The sequence below is a fragment of the Somniosus microcephalus genome, chromosome 12, assembly GCF_052327205.1.
Source record: "Somniosus microcephalus isolate GS21.2 chromosome 12, FLI_Smic_1.0, whole genome shotgun sequence".
In the NCBI taxonomy this organism is placed as follows: domain Eukaryota; kingdom Metazoa; phylum Chordata; class Chondrichthyes; order Squaliformes; family Somniosidae; genus Somniosus; species Somniosus microcephalus.
In genome coordinates this window covers 208,230,793-208,248,837 of record NC_140998.1, presented here as the reverse complement: position 1 = coordinate 208,248,837, position 18,045 = coordinate 208,230,793, and the positions used below count along the sequence as shown (strand labels likewise).

The 18,045-nt window shown below is 55.7% G+C and overlaps 1 protein-coding gene across 1 annotated transcript; it reads left to right on the top strand.

The window, feature by feature from the left end:
- The first annotated feature begins 357 nt into the window (after positions 1-357).
- On the top strand, positions 358-17,368 carry etfb (electron transfer flavoprotein subunit beta). The gene is made up of 5 exons (XM_086004230.1): positions 358-523; positions 3,005-3,163; positions 12,073-12,231; positions 15,232-15,294; positions 17,171-17,368. Exons 1-5 carry the CDS (start codon positions 470-472, stop codon positions 17,351-17,353), a joined length of 618 nt encoding a protein of 205 aa, XP_085860356.1. The 5' UTR covers positions 358-469; the 3' UTR covers positions 17,354-17,368.
- Positions 17,369-18,045: the final 677 nt, after the last annotated feature.

The window sequence follows — 18,045 nt, the reverse complement described above, 5'->3', positions numbered from 1 at the left end:
AGGTGGGACATAGAAGATCCCGTGGGCACTATTCCGAAGAAAAGCCAGGGGGCGGGGTGCGTTCTCCCTGGTGTCCCGGGGGCCGATAGGTGAGCCGCAACATCACAGACGATCTGGGTCAATTGTCACGTTGTTGTTTGTGGGAGCTTGCTGTGCGCAAATTGGCTGCCGTGTCTCCTACATTACAACAGTGACCACACTTCAAGAAAAAAAGCACTGAGTTCTTTCATCTTTTTATGGTAATTCTTTCCTGAATAGTGATTGTTAAACGAAGGGAAAGGGGCTGTTTTGGATAAGAGGACACTTTAAAGTGGGTTTGAGGTGTTCCGGCCGGAGGGTTGAGGGCGGCGGACCGCCTGCGGGGCGGAAGTGGGGGGTCCTCGCCTTATGGAGGCTGCCAGCGGGGCGGAAGTGTGCGCCGCCCAATGAGGTCCGCCGGCAGGGAGCGCTTGATCCAGCGGGGCAGGCAATGGCGCTGCGGCTCCTGGTCGGGGTGAAGCGGGTTATCGACTATGCAGTCAAGGTGAGGCGTCTCGGGGGTTTCCCGCAGCTTCAGTCCCCAAACTTAACCCCCAATTTCCCCCCTCAACCCCCAATTTCCCCCCTCACCCCCCAATTTCCACCCCTAACCCCCAATTTCCCCCCTCACCCCCCAATTTCCCCCCTCAACCCCCAATTTCCCCCTCAACCCCCAATTTCCACCCCTAACCCCCAATTTCCACCCCTCACCCCCCAATTTCCTCCCTCACCCCCCAATTTCCTCCCTCACCCCCCAATTTCCTCCCTCACCCCCCAATTTCCTCCCTCACCCCCCAATTTCCTCCCTCACCCCCCAATTTCCACCCTCAACCCCCAATTTCCACCCCTAACCCCCAATTTCCCCCCTCAACCCCCAATTTCCACCCCTAACCCCCAATTTCCACCCCTCACCCCCCAATTTCCACCCCTCACCCCCCAATTTCCCCCCTCAACCCCCAATTTCCCCCCTCAACCCCCAATTTCCACCCCTAACCCCCAATTTCCACCCCTAACCCCCAATTTCCACCCTCACCCCCCAATTTCCTCCCTCACCCCCCAATTTCCTCCCTCACCCCCCAATTTCCACCCTCAACCCCCAATTTCCACCCTCAACCCCCAATTAACCCCCTCGCCCCCCCAATCTGCGCCCTCGCCCCCCAATGTCTACCCCTTACTCCAATCCAATTTCCCCCTTACCCCATCCTCAACCCCCAATTTCCACCCCTCAGCCCCCAATTTCCACCCCTGACCTTAAATTTCCACCCTTATCCAAACCTGGGGTTCACCCTGCTTCAGTTTCCAATCTTGGCCTCCCAGGGGGTTCCCCACTCCCCAGCCACGCCAAGTTTGAACCAATTTGAATCTTGTTGCCCCCCCCCCCCCCGTCGATTATTCTTTGGATCATATTTCCCCCTTTCCAAACCCGCCACATATTTGGGGTTTCCCCTATTCAGCCCGCACGAGGCCACGTTGGCAAAACGTTGCCCCGAGATTTCTGCTCATTTTTCGATCATGAGGTGGGGGAAGATTAGATCCCGTCAGCGGAAACAAAGCCTTCACCCCACACACCCCCGGCTTAATCATTTCCCGTGCCAAGTTTGCAAAATGTGGAATGCCTGATTTTGTGCTATTGGCTCCCTGTTTAGTGCCATGGGATTGAGCGCCCCTCCGACAGTGCGGCGCTCCCTCAGTACTGCCCCTCCGACAGTGCGGCGCTCCCTCAGTACTGCCCCTCCGACAGTGCGGCGCTCCCTCAGTACTGCCCCTCCGACAGTGCGGCGCTCCCTCAGTACTGCCCCTCCGACAGTGCGGCGCTCCCTCAGTACCGCCCCTCCGACAGTGCGGCGCTCCCTCAGTACTGCCCTCAGACAGTGCGGCGCTCCCTCAGTACCGCCCCTCTGACAGTGCGGCGCTTCCTCAGTACTGCCCCTCCGACAGTGCGGCGCTCCCTCAGTACCGCCCCTCCGACAGTGCGGCGCTCCCTCAGTACTGCCCCTCCAACAGTGCAGCGCTCCCTCAGTACCGCCCCTCTGACAGTGCGGCGCTTCCTCAGTACCGCCCCTCCGACAGTGCGGCACTCCCTCAGTACTGCCCCTCCGACAGTGCAGCGCTCCCTCAGTACTGCCCCTCCAACAGTGCGACGCTCCCTCAGTACCGCCCCTCCGACAGTGCGGCACTCCCTCAGTACCGCCCCTCCGACAGTGCGGCGCTCCTTCAGTACTGCCCCTCCGACAGTGCGGCGCTCCCTCAGTACTGCCCCTCCGACAGTGCGGCGCTCCCTCAGTACTGCCCCTCCGACAGTGCGGCGCTCCCTCAGTACTGCCCCTCCGACAGTGCGGCGCTCCCTCAGTACTGCCACTCCGACAGTGCGACGCTCCCTCAGTACCGCCCCTCCGACAGTGCGGCGCTCCCTCAGTACCGCCCCTCCGACAGTGCGGCGCTCCCTCAGTACTGCCCCTCTGACAGTGCGGCGCTCCCTCAGTACTGCCCCTCTGACAGTGCGGCGCTCCCTCAGTACTGCCCCTCCGACAGTGCGGCGCTCCCTCAGTACCGCCCCTCCGACAGTGCGGCGCTCCCTCAGTACCGCCCCTCTGACAGTGCGGCGCTCCCTCAGTACTGCCCCTCTGACAGTGCAGCGCTCCCTCAGTACTGCCCCTCCGACAGTGCGGCGCTCCCTCAGTACCGCCCCTCCGACAGTGCGGCGCTCCCTCAGTACCGCCCCTCTGACAGTGCGGCGCTCCCTCAGTACTGCCCCTCCGACAGTGCGGCGCTCCCTCAGTACTGCCCCTCCGACAGTGCGGCGCTCCCTCAGTACTGCCCCTCCGACAGTGCGGCGCTCCCTCAGTACTGCCCCTCCGACAGTGCGGCGCTCCCTCAGTACCGCCCCTCCGACAGTGTCGGCCTGGATTCTGGGGCTCGACTCTCTCTGTTGGGGCAGGTCCATTGTTTGTGTATGATGCTCTCTTTTTTCCCCTCGCGTGTGCAGATCAGGGTGAGGCCTGATAAGACCGGGGTGGTGACCGATGGGGTCAAGCATTCCATGAACCCGTTCTGCGAGATCGCCATCGAGGAGGCCATCCGACTCAAGGAGAAGAAGCTTGCGAAGGAAGTGATCGTCGTGAGCTGTGGGCCTCAGCAATGTCAGGTATCACGTCGAATTTCGAAACAGAAAAACAGGAGCAGGAGTCGGCCCTTCAGCCCTTCGAGCCTGCTCCGCCATTCAATATGATCATGGTTGATCCACTATCTCAATACCGTGTTCCCGCTCTCTCCCCATACCCCTTGATGCCTTTTGTGTCCAGAAATCTATCGATCTCCTTCTTAAATATATTCAGTGACTTGGCCTCCACAGCCTTCTGTGGTAGAGAATTCCACAGGTTCACCACCCTCTGGGTGAAGAAATTTCTCCTCATCTCTGTCCTAAATGTCCTACCCCGTATCCTGAGACTGTGACCCCTCGTTCTAGACCCCCCCAGCCAGGGGAAACATCCTCCCTGCATCCAGTCTGTCTAGCCCTGTCAGAATTTTATACGTTTCAATGAGATCCCCTCTCATTCTTCTAAACTCTAGTGAATACAGGCCTAGTCGACCCAATCTCTCCTCATACGACAGTCCTGCCATCCCAGGAATCAGTCTGGTGAACCTTCGCTGCACTCCCTCTATGGCAAGTATATCCTTTCTTAGGTAAGGAGACCAAAACTGCACACAGTACTCCATAGAAACATAGAAGATAGGAGCAGGAGTCGGCCATTCGGCCCCTCGAGCCTGCTCCGCCATTTAATGAGATCATGGCTGATCGTCCAAACTCAGTACCCGGTCCCTGCCTTCTCCCCATATCCCTTGATCCCTTTAGCCTTAAGAAATATATCTAACTCCTTCTTGAATATATTTAATGAATTGGCCTCAACTGCCTTCTGTGGTAGAGAATTCCACAGGTTCACCACTCTCTGGGTGAAGAAATTCCTCCTCATCTCAGTCCTAAATGGCTTACCCCTTATCCTTAGACTGTGACCCCTGGTTCTGGACTCCCCCGCCATCGGGAACATCCTTCCTGCATCTAGTCTGTCCAGTCCTGTTAGAATTTTATAAGTTTCAATGAGATCCCCTCTCATTCTTCTAAACTCCAGCGACTATAAGCCCAATCGACCCAATCTCTCCTCATACGTCATTCCTGCCATCCCAGGTATCAGTCTGGTGAATCTTCGCTACACTCCTTCCATGGCAAGAACATCCTTCCTCAGATAAGGCGACCAAAGCTGCACACAATACTCAAGGTGTGGTCTCACCAAGGCCCTGTACAACTGCAGCAAGACATCCTTGTTCCTGTACTCGAACCCTCTCGCTATGAAGGCCAACATACCATTTGCCGCCTTAACCGGTATGGTCTCAGCATTTACAGCAGGAAAAGAGGCCATTCGGCCGATCAGGTCTGTGCCGGTGTTTATGCTCAACGCCAGCCTCCTCCCACCCCTCTTCATCTCGCCCCATCAACACCAGCCTCCTCCCACCCCTCTTCCTCTCACCCCATCAACACCAGCCTCCTCCCACCCCTCTTCATCTCACCCCATCAACACCAGCCTCCTCCCACCCCTCTTCATCTCACCCCATCAACACCAGCCTCCTCCCACCCCTCTTCATCTCACCCCATCAACACCAGCCTCCTCCCACCCCTCTTCATCTCACCCCATCAACACCAGCCTCCTCCCACCCCTCTTCATCTCACCCCATCAACACCAGCCTCCTCCCCCCTCTTCATCTCACCCCATCAACACCAGCCTCCTCCCACCCCTCTTCATCTCACCCCATCAACACCAGCCTCCTCCCACCCCTCTTCATCTCACCCCATCAACACCAGCCTCCTCCCACCCCTCTTCATCACACTCCATCAACACCAGCCTCCTCCCACCCCTTTTCATCTCACCCCATCAACACCAGCCTCCTCCCACCCCTCTTCATCTCACCCCATCAACACCAGCCTCCTCCCACCCCTCTTCCTCTCACCCCGTCAACACCAGCCTCCTCCCACCCCTCTTCATCTCACCCCATCAACACCAGCCTCCTCCCACCCCCCTTCATCTCACCCCATCAACACCAGCCTCCTCCCCCCTCTTCATCTCACCCCATCAACACCAGCCTCCTCCCGCCCCTCTTCATCTCACCCCATCAACACCAGCCTCCTCCCACCCCTCTTCATCTCACCCCATCAACACCAGCCTCCTCCCACCCCTCTTCATCTCACCCCATCAACACCAGCCTCCTCCCACCCCCCTTCATCTCACCCCATCAACACCAGCCTCCTCCCCCCTCTTCATCTCACCCCATCAACACCAGCCTCCTCCCACCCCTCTTCATCTCACCCCATCAACACCAGCCTCCTCCCACCCCTCTTCATCTCACCCCATCAACACCAGCCTCCTCCCACCCCCCTTCATCTCACCCCGTCAACACCAGCCTCCTCCCACCCCTCTTCATCTCACCCCATCAACACCAGCCTCCTCCCACCCCTCTTCATCTCACCCCGTCAACACCAGCCTCCTCCCACCCCTCTTCATCTCACCGCATCAACACCAGCCTCCTCCCACCCCTCTTCATCTCACCCCATCAACACCAGCCTCCTCCCACCCCTCTTCATCTCACCCCATCAACACCAGCCTCCTCCCACCCCTCTTCATCTCACCCCATCAACACCAGCCTCCTCCCACCCCTCTTCATCTCACCCCATCCACACCAGCCTCCTCCCACCCCTCTTCATCTCACCCCATCCACACCAGCCTCCTCCCACCCCTCTTCATCTCACCCCATCCACACCAGCCTCCTCCCACCCCTCTTCATCTCACCCCATCAACACCAGCCTCCTCCCATCCCTCTTCATCTCACCCCATCAACACCAGCCTCCTCCCACCCCTCTTCATCTCACCCCATCAACACCAGCCTCCTCCCACCCCTCTTCATCTCCCCCCATCAACACCAGCCTCCTCCCACCCCTCTTCCTCGCACCCCATCAACACCAGCCTCCTCCCACCCCTCTTCATCTCACCCCATCCACACCAGCCTCCTCCCACCCCTCTTCATCTCACCCCATCAACACCAGCCTCCTCCCACCCATCTCCATCTCACCCCATCAACACCAGCCTCCTCCCACCCCTCTTCATCTCACCCCATCAACACCAGCCTCCTCCCACTCCTCTTCATCTCACCCCATCAACACCAGCCTCCTCCCACCCCTCTTCATCTCACCCCATCAACACCAGCCTCCTCCCACCCCTCTTCATCTCCCCCCATCAACACCAGCCTCCTCCCACCCCTCTTCCTCGCACCTCCTCCCACCCCTCTTCATCTCACCGCATCAACACCAGCCTCCTCCCACCCCTCTTCATCTCACCCCATCCACACCAGCCTCCTCCCACCCCTCTTCATCTCACCGCATCAACACCAACCGCATCAACACCAGCCTCCTCCCACCCCTCTTCATCTCACCGCATCAACACCAGCCTCCTCCCACCCCTCTTCATCTCACCGCATCAACACCAGCCTCCTCCCACCCCTCTTCATCTCACCCCATCAACACCAGCCTCCTCCCACCCCTCTTCATCTCACCCCATCAACACCAGCCTCCTCCCACCCCTCTTCATCTCACCCCATCACCATATCCTTCTATTCCTTTCTCCCTCGTGTGTTTATCCAGCTTCCCCTGAAATGTATCTCTGATCTTCGCCTCAACTACTTCCTGTGGTAGCGAGTTCCCCATTCTCACCAATCTCTGGGGAAAGGAGTTTCTCCTGAATTCCCGATTGGATTTATCAGTGACTGTCTGGCGGGAGGCTGAACAGTCAGAGGCCGTGTTCCAACGACACGGGTCGAAAGAGGGCTGAGGGTCCTGCAGGCACGATTCGAAGAGCCCGGGGGCGTTCTCCCCGGGTCTGCTGGGGCCAATATCTATCCCTCAACTAACAATCACTAAAACAGATGATCTGGTCATTGTTTGTGGGAGCTTGCTGTGCGCAAATTGGCCCCGAGCTCTGGAATTCCCTCCCTAAACCTCTCCACCTCTCTCCTTTAAGACGATCCTGAAAAACCGACCGCTTTGACCAAGCTTTTGGTCGCATGTTGTAATATCTCCTGATGTGGCTCGGTAGGAAGAAAAATATTATTTAAATGGTGAGAGACTACAGAATGCTGAGGTACAGAGGGATCTGGCGGTCCTTGTACATGAATCACAAAAAGTTAGCATGCAGGTACAGCAAGTAATTAGGAATGCAAATGGAATGTTGGCCTTTATTGCAAAGGGGGTTGGAGTATAAAAGCAGGGAAGTCCTGCTACAACTGTACAGGGCGTTGGTGAGACCACACCTGGAGTACTGCGTACAGTTTTGGTCTCCGTATTTAAGGAAGGATATACTTGCATTGGAGGCAGTTCAGAGAAGGTTCACGAGGTTGATTCCGGAGATGAAGGAGTTGTCTTATGAGGAAAGGTTGAGCAGGCTGGGCCGATACTCATTGGAGTTTAGAAGAATGAGAGGGGATCTTATTGAAACATATAAGATTCTGAGGGGGCTCGACAGGGTAGATGCAGAGAGGATGTTTCCCCTCGTGGGGGAATCTAGAACTAGGGGTCATAGTTTCAGAATAAGGGGTCGCCCAGTTAAGACGGAGATGAGGAGGAATTTTTTCCCCTCAGAGGGTCGTGAATCTGTGGAATTCTCTACCCCGGAGAGCTGTGGAGGCTGGGTCAGTGAATATATCCAAGGCGGAGATAGACAGACATTTCAGCTACACGGGAGGCGAGGGAAAGTGGAGTTGAGGCCACCGATACACGGGACATAGATCCCTGAAGGCAGCAGAACAGGTGGATAAGGTGGTTTAAAAAGGCATATGGGATACTTGCCTTCATTAGCCGAGGCATAGAATATAAGAGCAGGGAGGTTATGATGGAGCTGTACAAAACGCTGGTGAGGCCACAGCTGGAGTACTGTGTGCAGTTCTGGTCGCCACACTATAGGAAGGATGTGATTGCTTTGGAGAGGGTGCAGAGGAGATTCCCCAGGATGTTACCTGGGCTGGAGCGCTTCAGCTATGAAGAAAGACTGGACAGGCTGGGGTTGTTTTCCTTAGAGCAGAGAAGGCGGAGGGGGCACCTGATTGAGGTGTACAAAATTATGAGGGGCATAGATAGGGTAGATAGAAAGGAACTTTTCCCCTTAGTAGAGGGGTCAATAACAAGGGGGCATAGTTTTAAGGTAAGGGGCAGGAGGTTTAGAGGGGATTTGAGGAAAAACCTTTTCACCCAGAGGGTGGTTGGAATCTGGAACTCACTGCCTGAAAGGGTGGTAGAGGCGGGAACCCTCACAACATTCAAGAAGCATTTAGATGAGCACTTGAAGCGCCATAGCATACAAGGCTACGGACCAAGTGCTGGAAAATGGGATTAGAATAGACAGGGCTTGATGGCCGGCGCGGACACGATGGGCCGAAGGGCATCTTTCTGTGCTGTATAACTCGATGAGATCAGAATTGATCAGAAGGCCCTTGAGCTGTGGATTCAGTTTAAAAAGCGGACGAGTGGCTGGTTAATAAGTAGCCAAGAGTAAATGGGACCTCTGTACACCCCCGCTGATCCTGGAGCGCACCGCTAACACTGGGAGAATCATCTACACGTACGACAACAGGGCTAGCAGAATCTTGGACACTGGATCTCTGGGTCAAGGGCCGTCACTGAGCGGTCCGGGTTCGGGAACGCACAGGCTCGCCTCTGAGTCAGAAGGTCGTGGGTTTGAGGACCCATTTCCGAGACTTGAACCCCAGAATCCAGGCCGACAATCCCCATGCCGAGGGCGCGCCACACTGTCAGAAGGGCAGTACAGAGGGAGTGCCGCACTGTCGGAAGGGCAGTACAGAGGGAGCGCCGCACTGTCGGAGGGGCAGTACAGAGGGAGCGCCGCACTGTCGGAGCGGCAGTACTCAGGGAGCGCCGCACTGTCGGAGCGGCAGTACTCAGGGAGTGCCGCACTGTCGGAGCGGCAGTACTGATGGAGCGCCACACTGTCGGAGGGGCGGTACTGAGGGAGCACCGCACTGTCGGAGGGGCAGTACTGAGGGAGCACCGCACTGTCGGAGGGGCAGTACTGAGGGAGCGCCGCACTGTCGGAGGGGCAGTACTGAGGGAGCGCCGCACTGTCGGAGGGGCAGTACTGAGGGAGCGCCGCACTGTCGGAACGGCAGTACTGAGGGAGCGCCGCACTGTCGAAGCGGCAGTACTGAGGGATCGCCGCACTGTCGGAGGGGCAGTACTGAGGGAGCGCCTCACTGTCGGAGGGTCAGTACTGAGGGAGCACCTCGCTGTCGGAGGGGCAGTACTGAGGGAGCGCCGCACTGTCGGAGGTGCTGTCTTTCAGATGAGCCGTTAAACCGAGGCTCCATCTGTCCCCTCAGGTGGACGTACAAAAGATCCCACAGCCACCATTTCGAAGAAGAGCAGGGGGAGTTCTCCCCAGTGTCCTGGGGCCAATATTTATCCCTCAACCAACATCGCTAAAACAGATGATCCGGTCATTATCCCAATGCTATCTGTGGGAGCTTGCTGTGCGCAAATTGGCTGTCGCGTTTCCTACATTACAACAGTGACCACACTTCAAAAAAAGTACTTTATTAGCTGGAGAAATGGGAGTCTCTCTTTCCTTCCGCCTTTGCTTTCCACACAGCACAGGAGGCGGCCACTCGGCCCATCGAGCCTGTGCCGGCTCTTTGAACGAGCTCTCCAATTAGTCCCACTCCCCCCTGCTCTTTCCCCACAGCCCTGTGAATTTTTCCCCTTCAAGTATTTCTCCAATTCCCCTTTTGAAAGTTACTATTGAATCTGCTTCCACCGCCCTTTCAGGCAGCGCGTTCCAGATCACAACAACTGGCTGCGTAAAAACAATTCTCCTCATCTCCCCCTCTGGTTCTTTTACCGATTATCTTCAATCTGTGTCCTCTGGTTACCGACCCTCCTGCCACTGGAAACAGTTTCTCCTTATTTACTCCATCAGAACCCCTCGTGATTTTGAACGCCTCCATTAAATCTCCTCTTAACCTTCTCTGCTCTAAGGAGAACAACCCCAGCTTCTCCAGTCTCTCCACATCACTGAAGTCCCTCATCCCTGGGACCATTCTGGTCAATCTCCCCTTAACCTTCTCTGCTCTAAGGAGAATCCCAGCTTCTCCAGTCTCTCCACATCACTGAAGTCCCTCATCCCTGGGACCATTCTGGTCAATCTCCCCTTAACCTTCTCTGCTCGAAGGAGAACAATCCCAGCTTCTCCAGTCTCTCCACATCACTGAAGTCCCTCATCCCTGGGACCATTCTAGTCAATCTCCCCTTAACCTTCTCTGCTCTAAGGAGAACGACCCCAGCTTCTCCACATCACTGAAGTCCCTCATCCCTGGGACCATTCTAGTCAATCTCCTCCGCACCCTCTCCAAGGCCTTGACATCCTTCCCCAAAGTGGGACACACGACTCCCATCTGAGGCCTATCCAGTGTTTTATATAAAGGTTTAGCAATATTTTGGATGTGTTTTTCCATCAGGATCACTTCACCATTAGACAGTAATAACTACACATTACATTTATATAGCACCTTTAACAAAGTCAAACCTCCCAGGGCCCTTCACAGGAGCGTAAACCAGACAAAAGTTGACCACGAGCCACGTCAGGGGATATTAGGACAGGCGACCAAAAGCTGGGTCAGAGGTCGGTTTTAAGGATCGTCTTAAACATAAGAAATGAGCAGCATTCGGCCCCTCGAGCCTGCTCCGTCATTCAATAAGATCATGGCTGATCCAATCTTGGCCTCAACTCCACTTCCCTGCCCGCTCCCCATAACCCTTCACTCCCTTATTGTTCAAAAATCTGTCAATCTCCACCTTAAATATATTCAATGACCCGCCTCCACAGCTCTCTGGGGCGGAGAATTCCACAGATTCACCACCCTCTCAGAGAAGAAATTCCTCCTCATCTCCGTCTGAACTGGTCGACCCCTTATCCTGAAACTAGTTCTAGATTCCCCCACGAGGGGAAACATCCTCTCTGTATCTACACCCTGTCGAGCCCCCTCAGTATCTTATATGTTTCAATAAGATCACCTCTCATTCTTCTAAACTCCAATGAGTATAGGCCCAACCTGCTCAACCTTTCCTCATAAGACACCCCCTCATCTCCGGAATCAACCTCGTGAACCTTCTCTGAACTGCCTCCAATGCAAGTATATCCTTCCTTAAATAAGGAGACCAAAACTGTACGCAGTACTCCAGGTGTGGTCTCACCAACGCCCTTAAAGGAGGGGAGAGAGGCGGAGCGGTTTAGGGAGGGAATTCCAGAGCTCGGGGCCCAGGCGGCTGAAGGCACGGCCGCCAATGGTGGAGCGATGGAAATCGGGGGATGCTCAAGAGGCCGGGATTGGAGGAGCGCAGAGATCTGGGAGGGTTGTGGGGCTGGAAGAGGTTACAGAGATAGGGGGTGCTGGAGGAGGTTACAGAGATAGGGAGGATTGTAAGGGGCTGGAGGAGGTTACAGAGATAGGGAGGGTTGTAGGGCTAGAGGAGGTTACAGAGATAAGGAGGGTTGTAGTGGCTGGAGGAGGTTACAGAGATAGGGAGGGCTGTAGGAGGCTGTAGGAGGTTACAGAGATAGGGAGGGTTGTAGGGGGCTGGAGGATGTTACAGAGATAGGGAGGGTTGTAGGGGTTGGAGGAGGTTACAGAGATAGGGAGGGTTGTAGTGGCTGGAGGAGGTTACAGAGATAGGGAGGGTTGCAGGGGTTGGAGGAGGTTACAGAGATAGGGAGGGTTGTAGGGGTTGGAGGAGGTTACAGAGATAGGGAGGGCTGTAGGAGGCTGTAGGAGGTTACAGAGATAGGGAGGGTTGTAGGGGTTGGAGGAGGTTACAGAGATAGGGAGGGTTGTAGGGGGCTGGAGGAGGTTACAGAGATAGGGAGGGTTGTAGGGGCTGGAGGAGGGTTGAAGCGGGCGATGAAGGAACAGGAGTGTGGTTGCTGCCTCACTGTCTCCCACCTCTTGCAGGAAACCATCCGCACGGCCCTGGCCATGGGGGCGGACCGCGGAATCCATGTGGAGGTAACGGGCAAGGAATACGAGGCCCTGGGACCTCTGCAGGTCGCCAAGATCATAGCAGCTCTGGCAAAGAAGGAAGAGGTGGACCTGATACTCATGGGCAAGCAGGTGAGTGGGCTCGCGACTAACGTTACTGCCAGCTCGGTACTGAGAGAGCGCCGCACTGTCGGAGGGGCAGTCCTGAGGGAGCGCAGCACTGTTGGAGGGGCAGTACTGAGGGAGCGCCGCACTGTCGGAGGGGCAGTACTGAGAGAGCGCCGCACTGTCGGAGGGGCAGTCCTGAGGGAGCGCAGCACTGTCGGAGGGGCAGTACTGAGGGAGCGCAGCACTGTCGGAGGGGCAGTACTGAGGGAGCGCAGCACTGTCGGAGGGGCAGTCCTGAGGGAGCGCCGCACTGTCGGAGGGGCAGTACTGAGGGAAGTGCCGCACTGTCGGAGGGGCAGTACTGAGAGAGCGCCGCACTGTCGGAGGGGCAGTCCTGAGGGAGCGCAGCACTGTCGGAGGGGCAGTACTGAGGGAGCGCAGCACTGTCGGAGGGGCAGTACTGAGGGAGCGCCGCACTGTCGGAAGGGCAGTACTGAGGGAGCGCCGCACTGTCGGAGGGGCAGTACTGAGGGAGCGCCGCACCGTCGGAGGGGCAGTACTGAGCACTGAGGAGCGCAGCACTGTCGGAGGGGCAGTACTGAGGGAGCGCCGCACTGTCGGAGGGGCTGTACTGAGGGAGCGCCGCACTGTCGGAGGGGCAGTACTGAGGGAGCGCCGCACCGTCGGAGGGGCAGTACTGAGGGAGTGCCGCACCGTCGGAGGGGCAGTACTGAGGGAGTGCCGCACTGTCGGAGGGGCAGTACTGAGGGAGCCCCGCGCTGTCGGAGAGACAGTACTGAGGGAGCGCCGCACTGTCGGGGGGGCAGTACTGAGGGAGTGTTGGAGGGGTGGTACTGAGGGAGCCCCGCACTGTCGGAGGGGCAGTTCTGAGGGAGCGCCGCACTGTCGGAGGGACAGTACTGAGGGAGCGCCGCAATGTCGGAGGGTCAGTACTGAGGGAGCGCCGCAATGTCGGAGGGTCAGTACTGAGGGAGCGCCGCACTGTCGGAGGGGCAGTACTTAGGGAGTTTTTTTTAATTTATTCGTTTATGGGATGTGGGCATCGCTGGTGAGGCCAGCATTTATTGCCCATCCCTAATTGCCTTGAGAAGATGGTGGTGTCTCGCTGGGCTGTTAAGTGTCAACCACATTGCTGTGGGCCTGGAGTCACATATTGGCCAGACCGGGTAAGGGCAGCAGATTTCCTTCCCTAAGGGACATTGGTGAACCAGATGGGTTTTTATGACAATCCAGTCGTTTAATGGTCACCATTACTGATACTTGCTTTTTATTCTAGATATATTTTTGTTTAATTGAATTTAAATTCCCTGGCTGCCGTGGTGGGATTCGAAGTCACGTCTCTGAATCATTAGTCCAGGCCTCTGGCTTACTGGTCCAGTGACAGAACCACTATGCTACCGTACCCAGTCGGAGGTGACATCTTTCCCCCGATTTCCATCGCTCCACCATTGGCGGCCGTGCCTTCAGCCGCCTGGGCCCCGAGCTCTGGTATTCCCTCCCTAAACCTCTCCGCCTCTCTCTCTCCTCCTTTAAGACGCTCCTTAAAACCGACCTCTTTGACCGAGCTTTTGGTCACCTGTCCGAATATCTCATGTGGCTCGGTGTCAAATGTCTGATTTACGCTCCTGTGAAGCACCCTGGGACGTTTTACTATGTTAAAGGCGATGGATAAATGAAACATGTTGTTGTTAAGTGTCTTGTTGCTTTATCTGAAGTCGGATAATAATATGGATAATTGGCAAAAGAACCAGAGGGAGATGAGAATTGTTTTACGCAGCGAGTTGTTGTGATCTGGAGTTAAGGTTAAGAGGAGATTGACCAGAATGGTGCCAGGGATGAGGGACTTCAGTGATGTGGAGAGACTGGAGAAGCTGGGGTTGTTCTCCTTAGAGCAGAGAAGGTTAAGAGGAGATTGACCAGAATGGTCCCAGGGATGAGGGACTTCAGTGATGTGGAGAAGCTGGGGTTGCTCTCCTTAGAGCAGAGAAGGTTAAGGGGACATTGACCAGAATGGTCCCAGGGATGAGGGACTTCAGTGATGTGGAGAAGCTGGGGTTGTTCTCCTTAGAGCAGAGAAGGTTAAGGGGAGATTGACCAGAATGGTCCCAGGGATGAGGGACTTCAGTGATGTGGAGAGACTGGAGAAGCTGGGGTTGTTCTCCTTAGAGCAGAGAAGGTTAAGAGGAGATTGACCAGAATGGTACCAGGGATGAGGGACTTCAGTGATGTGGAGAGACTGGAGAAGCTGGGGTTGTTCTCCTTAGAGCAGAGAAGGTTAAGAGGAGATTTAATAGAGGTGTTCAGGATCATGAGGGGTTTTGATGGAGTAAATAAGGAGAAACTGTTTCCAGTGGCAGGAGGGTCGGTAACCAGAGGACACAGATTGAGGAATCTGGAACTCACTGCCTGAAAGGGTGGTAGAGGCAGGAACCCTCACAACATTCAAGAAGCATTTAGATGAGCACTTGAAATGCCATTGCATACAAGGCTATGGACCAAGTGCTGGAAAATGTATTAAAATAGACAGGGCTTGCTGGTCAGCGTGGACACGATGGGCCGAAGGGCCTCTTTCTGAGCTGTATGATTCTACCCAGAGGGGGAGATGAGGAGAATTTTTTTTCTTTACGCACTGAGTTGTTATGAAGTTGTTACGGGTAGATGGAGCTCGGTCACAGATCAGCCGTGATCTCACTGAATGGTGTAACAGGCTCGAGGGGCTGAATGGGCCTCCTGCTGTTCCTGTGTAACAGGCTCGAGGAACTGAATGGGCCTGTTCCTGTGTAACAGGCTTGAGGGGCTGAATGGACCTCCTCCTGTTCCTGTGTAACAGGCTCGAGGGGCTGAATGGCCCTCCCTCTGTGCGATTCTGTGAAGCAGGTTTGACAGTTTGCGGGGGGGCGGGAGTTGTGGTCACGGCAGCGTTCTTGTTTGTTAAAGAACCTCGCTGGCCAGTTCCTGGCACCAATTCACCAACACGTTGCTTTTCCCCCTTGTGATTGGCAGGCGATAGACGACGACTGCAACCAGACTGGGCAGATGACTGCTGCCGTGCTCGATTGGCCGCAGGTATGTTATGGGATGCCGTCGCACACTGGGTTTATCGCGCGCGCGCGCGCTCTCTCTCGCTCGCTCGCTCTCTCTCTCTCTGCACTGAATCAGAAGATGGTGGGTTCGAGTCCCCCTGCTCCATAGAAACATAGAAGATAGGAGCAGGAGTCGGCCATTCGGCCCCTCAAGCCTGCTCCGCCATTCAATGAGATCATGGCTGATCATCCAAATTCAGTACCCTGTCCCTGCTTTCTCCCCATATCCCTTGATCCCTTTAGCCTTAAGAAATATATCCAACTCCTTCTTGAATATATTTAATGAATTGGCCTCAACTGCCTTCTGTGGTAGAGAATTCCACAGGTTCACCACTCTCTGGGTGAAGAAATTCCTTCTCATCTCAGTCCTAAATGGCTTACCCCTTATCCTTAGACTGTGACCCCTGGTTCTGGACTCCCCCGCCATCGGGAACATCCTTCCTGCATCTAGTCTGTCCAGTCCTGTCAGAATTTTATAAGTTTCAATGAGATCCCCTCTCATTCTTCTAAACTCCAGCGAATATAAGCCCAATCGACCCAATCTCTCCTCATACGTCATTCCTGCCATCCCAGGTATCAGTCTGGTAAATCTTCGCTGAACTCCTTCCATGGCAAGAACATCCTTCCTCCGATAAGGCGACCAAAACTGCACACAATACTCAAGATGTGGTCTCACCAAGGCCCTGTACAACTGCAGCAAGACATCCTTGTTCCTGTACTCGAACCCTCTCGCTACGAAGGCCAACATACTATTTGCCGCCTTAACTGCCTGCTGCACCTGCATGCTTACCTTCAGTGACTGGTGCACAAGGACACCCAGGTCTCGTTGCACTTCTCCTTCTCCCAATCTATTGCCATTTAGATAATAATCTGCCTTCCTGTTTTTGAAACCAAAGTGGATAACCTCACATTTATCCACATTATATTGCTTCTGCTCAATCACCCAACCTGTCCAAATCATACTGGAGTTTCTCGGCATCCTCCTCACGGCACACACGCCCACCCAGTTTTGTGTCGTCTGCAAATTTGGAGATATTACATCTAGTTCCCTCGTCCAGATCATTAATATATATTGTGAATAGCTGGGGTCCAAGGACCGATCCCTGTGGTACCCCACTAGTCACTGCCTGCCACTCGGAAAAAGAGCCGTTTATTCCAACTCTTTGCTTTCTGTCTGCCAACCAGTTCTCTATCCAAGTCAATACCTTGCCCCCAATCCCACGTGCCTTAACTTTACACGCTAATCTCTTATGCGGGACCTTATCGAAAGCCTTCTGAAAGTCCAAATACACCGCATCCACTGGTTCTCCCTTATTATTCTACCAGTTACATCCTCAAAAAATTCCAATAGATTAGTCAAGCATGATTTACCTTTTGTAAATCCATGTTGACTTTGTCTGATCCTGTCACTGTTTTCCAAGTGCTCTGCTATTACATCTTTTATAATGGACTCTAGCATTTTCCCCACTACCGATGTCAGGCTTACCGGTCTGTAATTCCCCACTTTCTCTCTACCACCTTTTTTGAATAGTGGGGTAAAGGGGGGGTCGGAGGCGGTGGGGGGGGGGTGTGGTCGGAGGCGGTGGGGGGAAGGGGCGAAGGGGGGGGGCGAGAGAGGGAGGGGGGTAGGGCGAGGCAATGAGAGAATGAAGAGAGAAGGAAAGAAGGGAACGAGAGAGGGAGAGTGAGAGCGGCAGAGAGGGAGAGCGGCGGAGAGAGAGAGAGAGAGAGAGAGACCTTGTTGACTCCAGGAATGCCCTGTCTGAGGGGCCGGGCCCTGTGTGCTGGGCAGTGTATCTGAAGGGTTCTCGGGGAGACCAGCTCGATGCCCATCGCTTGTGTTTGTCATTGCCCCACAGGGGACCTTCGCTTCCGAGGTGACTGTGGAGGACCAGAGGTTGAAGGTCACCCGCGAGATCGATGGGGGCCTGGAAACCATCGCCATCAAGCTGCCCGCTGTCGTGACCTCTGACCTGCGGCTGAACGAGCCGCGTTACGCCACGCTGCCAAATATCATGGTGGGTATCTCCGCTGTCCCTTAATTATCGTCCCCAGGACCCAAACCTCCTCTAGCCACTCCATTTAGGGAAAGGGGGTCATTTAAGAGGGTCGGAGGGTCAGTACTGAGGGAGCGCCGCACTGTCGGAGGGGCAGTACTGAGGGAGCGCCGCACTGTCGGAGGGGCAGTACTGAGGGAGCGCCGCACTGTCGGAGGGGCAGTACTGAGGGAGCGCCGCACTGTCGGAGGGGCAGTACTGAGGGAGCGCCGCACTGTCGGAGGGGCAGTACTGAGGGAGCGCCGCACTGTCGGAGGGACAGTACTGAGGGAGTGCCGCACTGTCGGAGGGGCAGTACTGAGGGAGCGCCACACTGTCGGAGGGGCAGTACTGAGGGAGCGCCGCACTGTCGGAGGGGCAGTACTGAGGGAGCGCCGCACTGTCGGAGGGGCAGTACTGAGGGAGCGCCGCACTGTCGGAGGGGCAGTACTGAGGGAGCGCCGCACTGTCGGAGGGGCAGTACTGAGGGAGTGCCGCACTGTCAGAGGGACAGTACTGAGGGAGCGCCACACTGTCGGAGGGGCAGTACTGAGGGAGTGCCGCACTGTCAGAGGGACAGTACTGAGGGAGTGCCGCACTGTCGGAGGGGCAGTACTGAGGGAGCGCCACACTGTCGGAGGGGCAGTACTGAGGGAGTGCCGCACTGTCAGAGGGACAGTACTGAGGGAGTGCCGCAC

Excerpts from the sequence above, each read along its gene's own strand:
- etfb (XM_086004230.1), top strand. The coding sequence starts at position 470 with ATGGCGCTGCGGCTCCTGGTCGGGGTGAAGCGGGTTATCGACTATGCA. Across the intron at positions 3,164-12,072 it reads GTGGGCCTCAGCAATGTCAG|GAAACCATCCGCACGGCCCT; the intron begins GTATCACGTCGA and ends CACCTCTTGCAG. Across the intron at positions 12,232-15,231 it reads TGATACTCATGGGCAAGCAG|GCGATAGACGACGACTGCAA; the intron begins GTGAGTGGGCTC and ends TGTGATTGGCAG.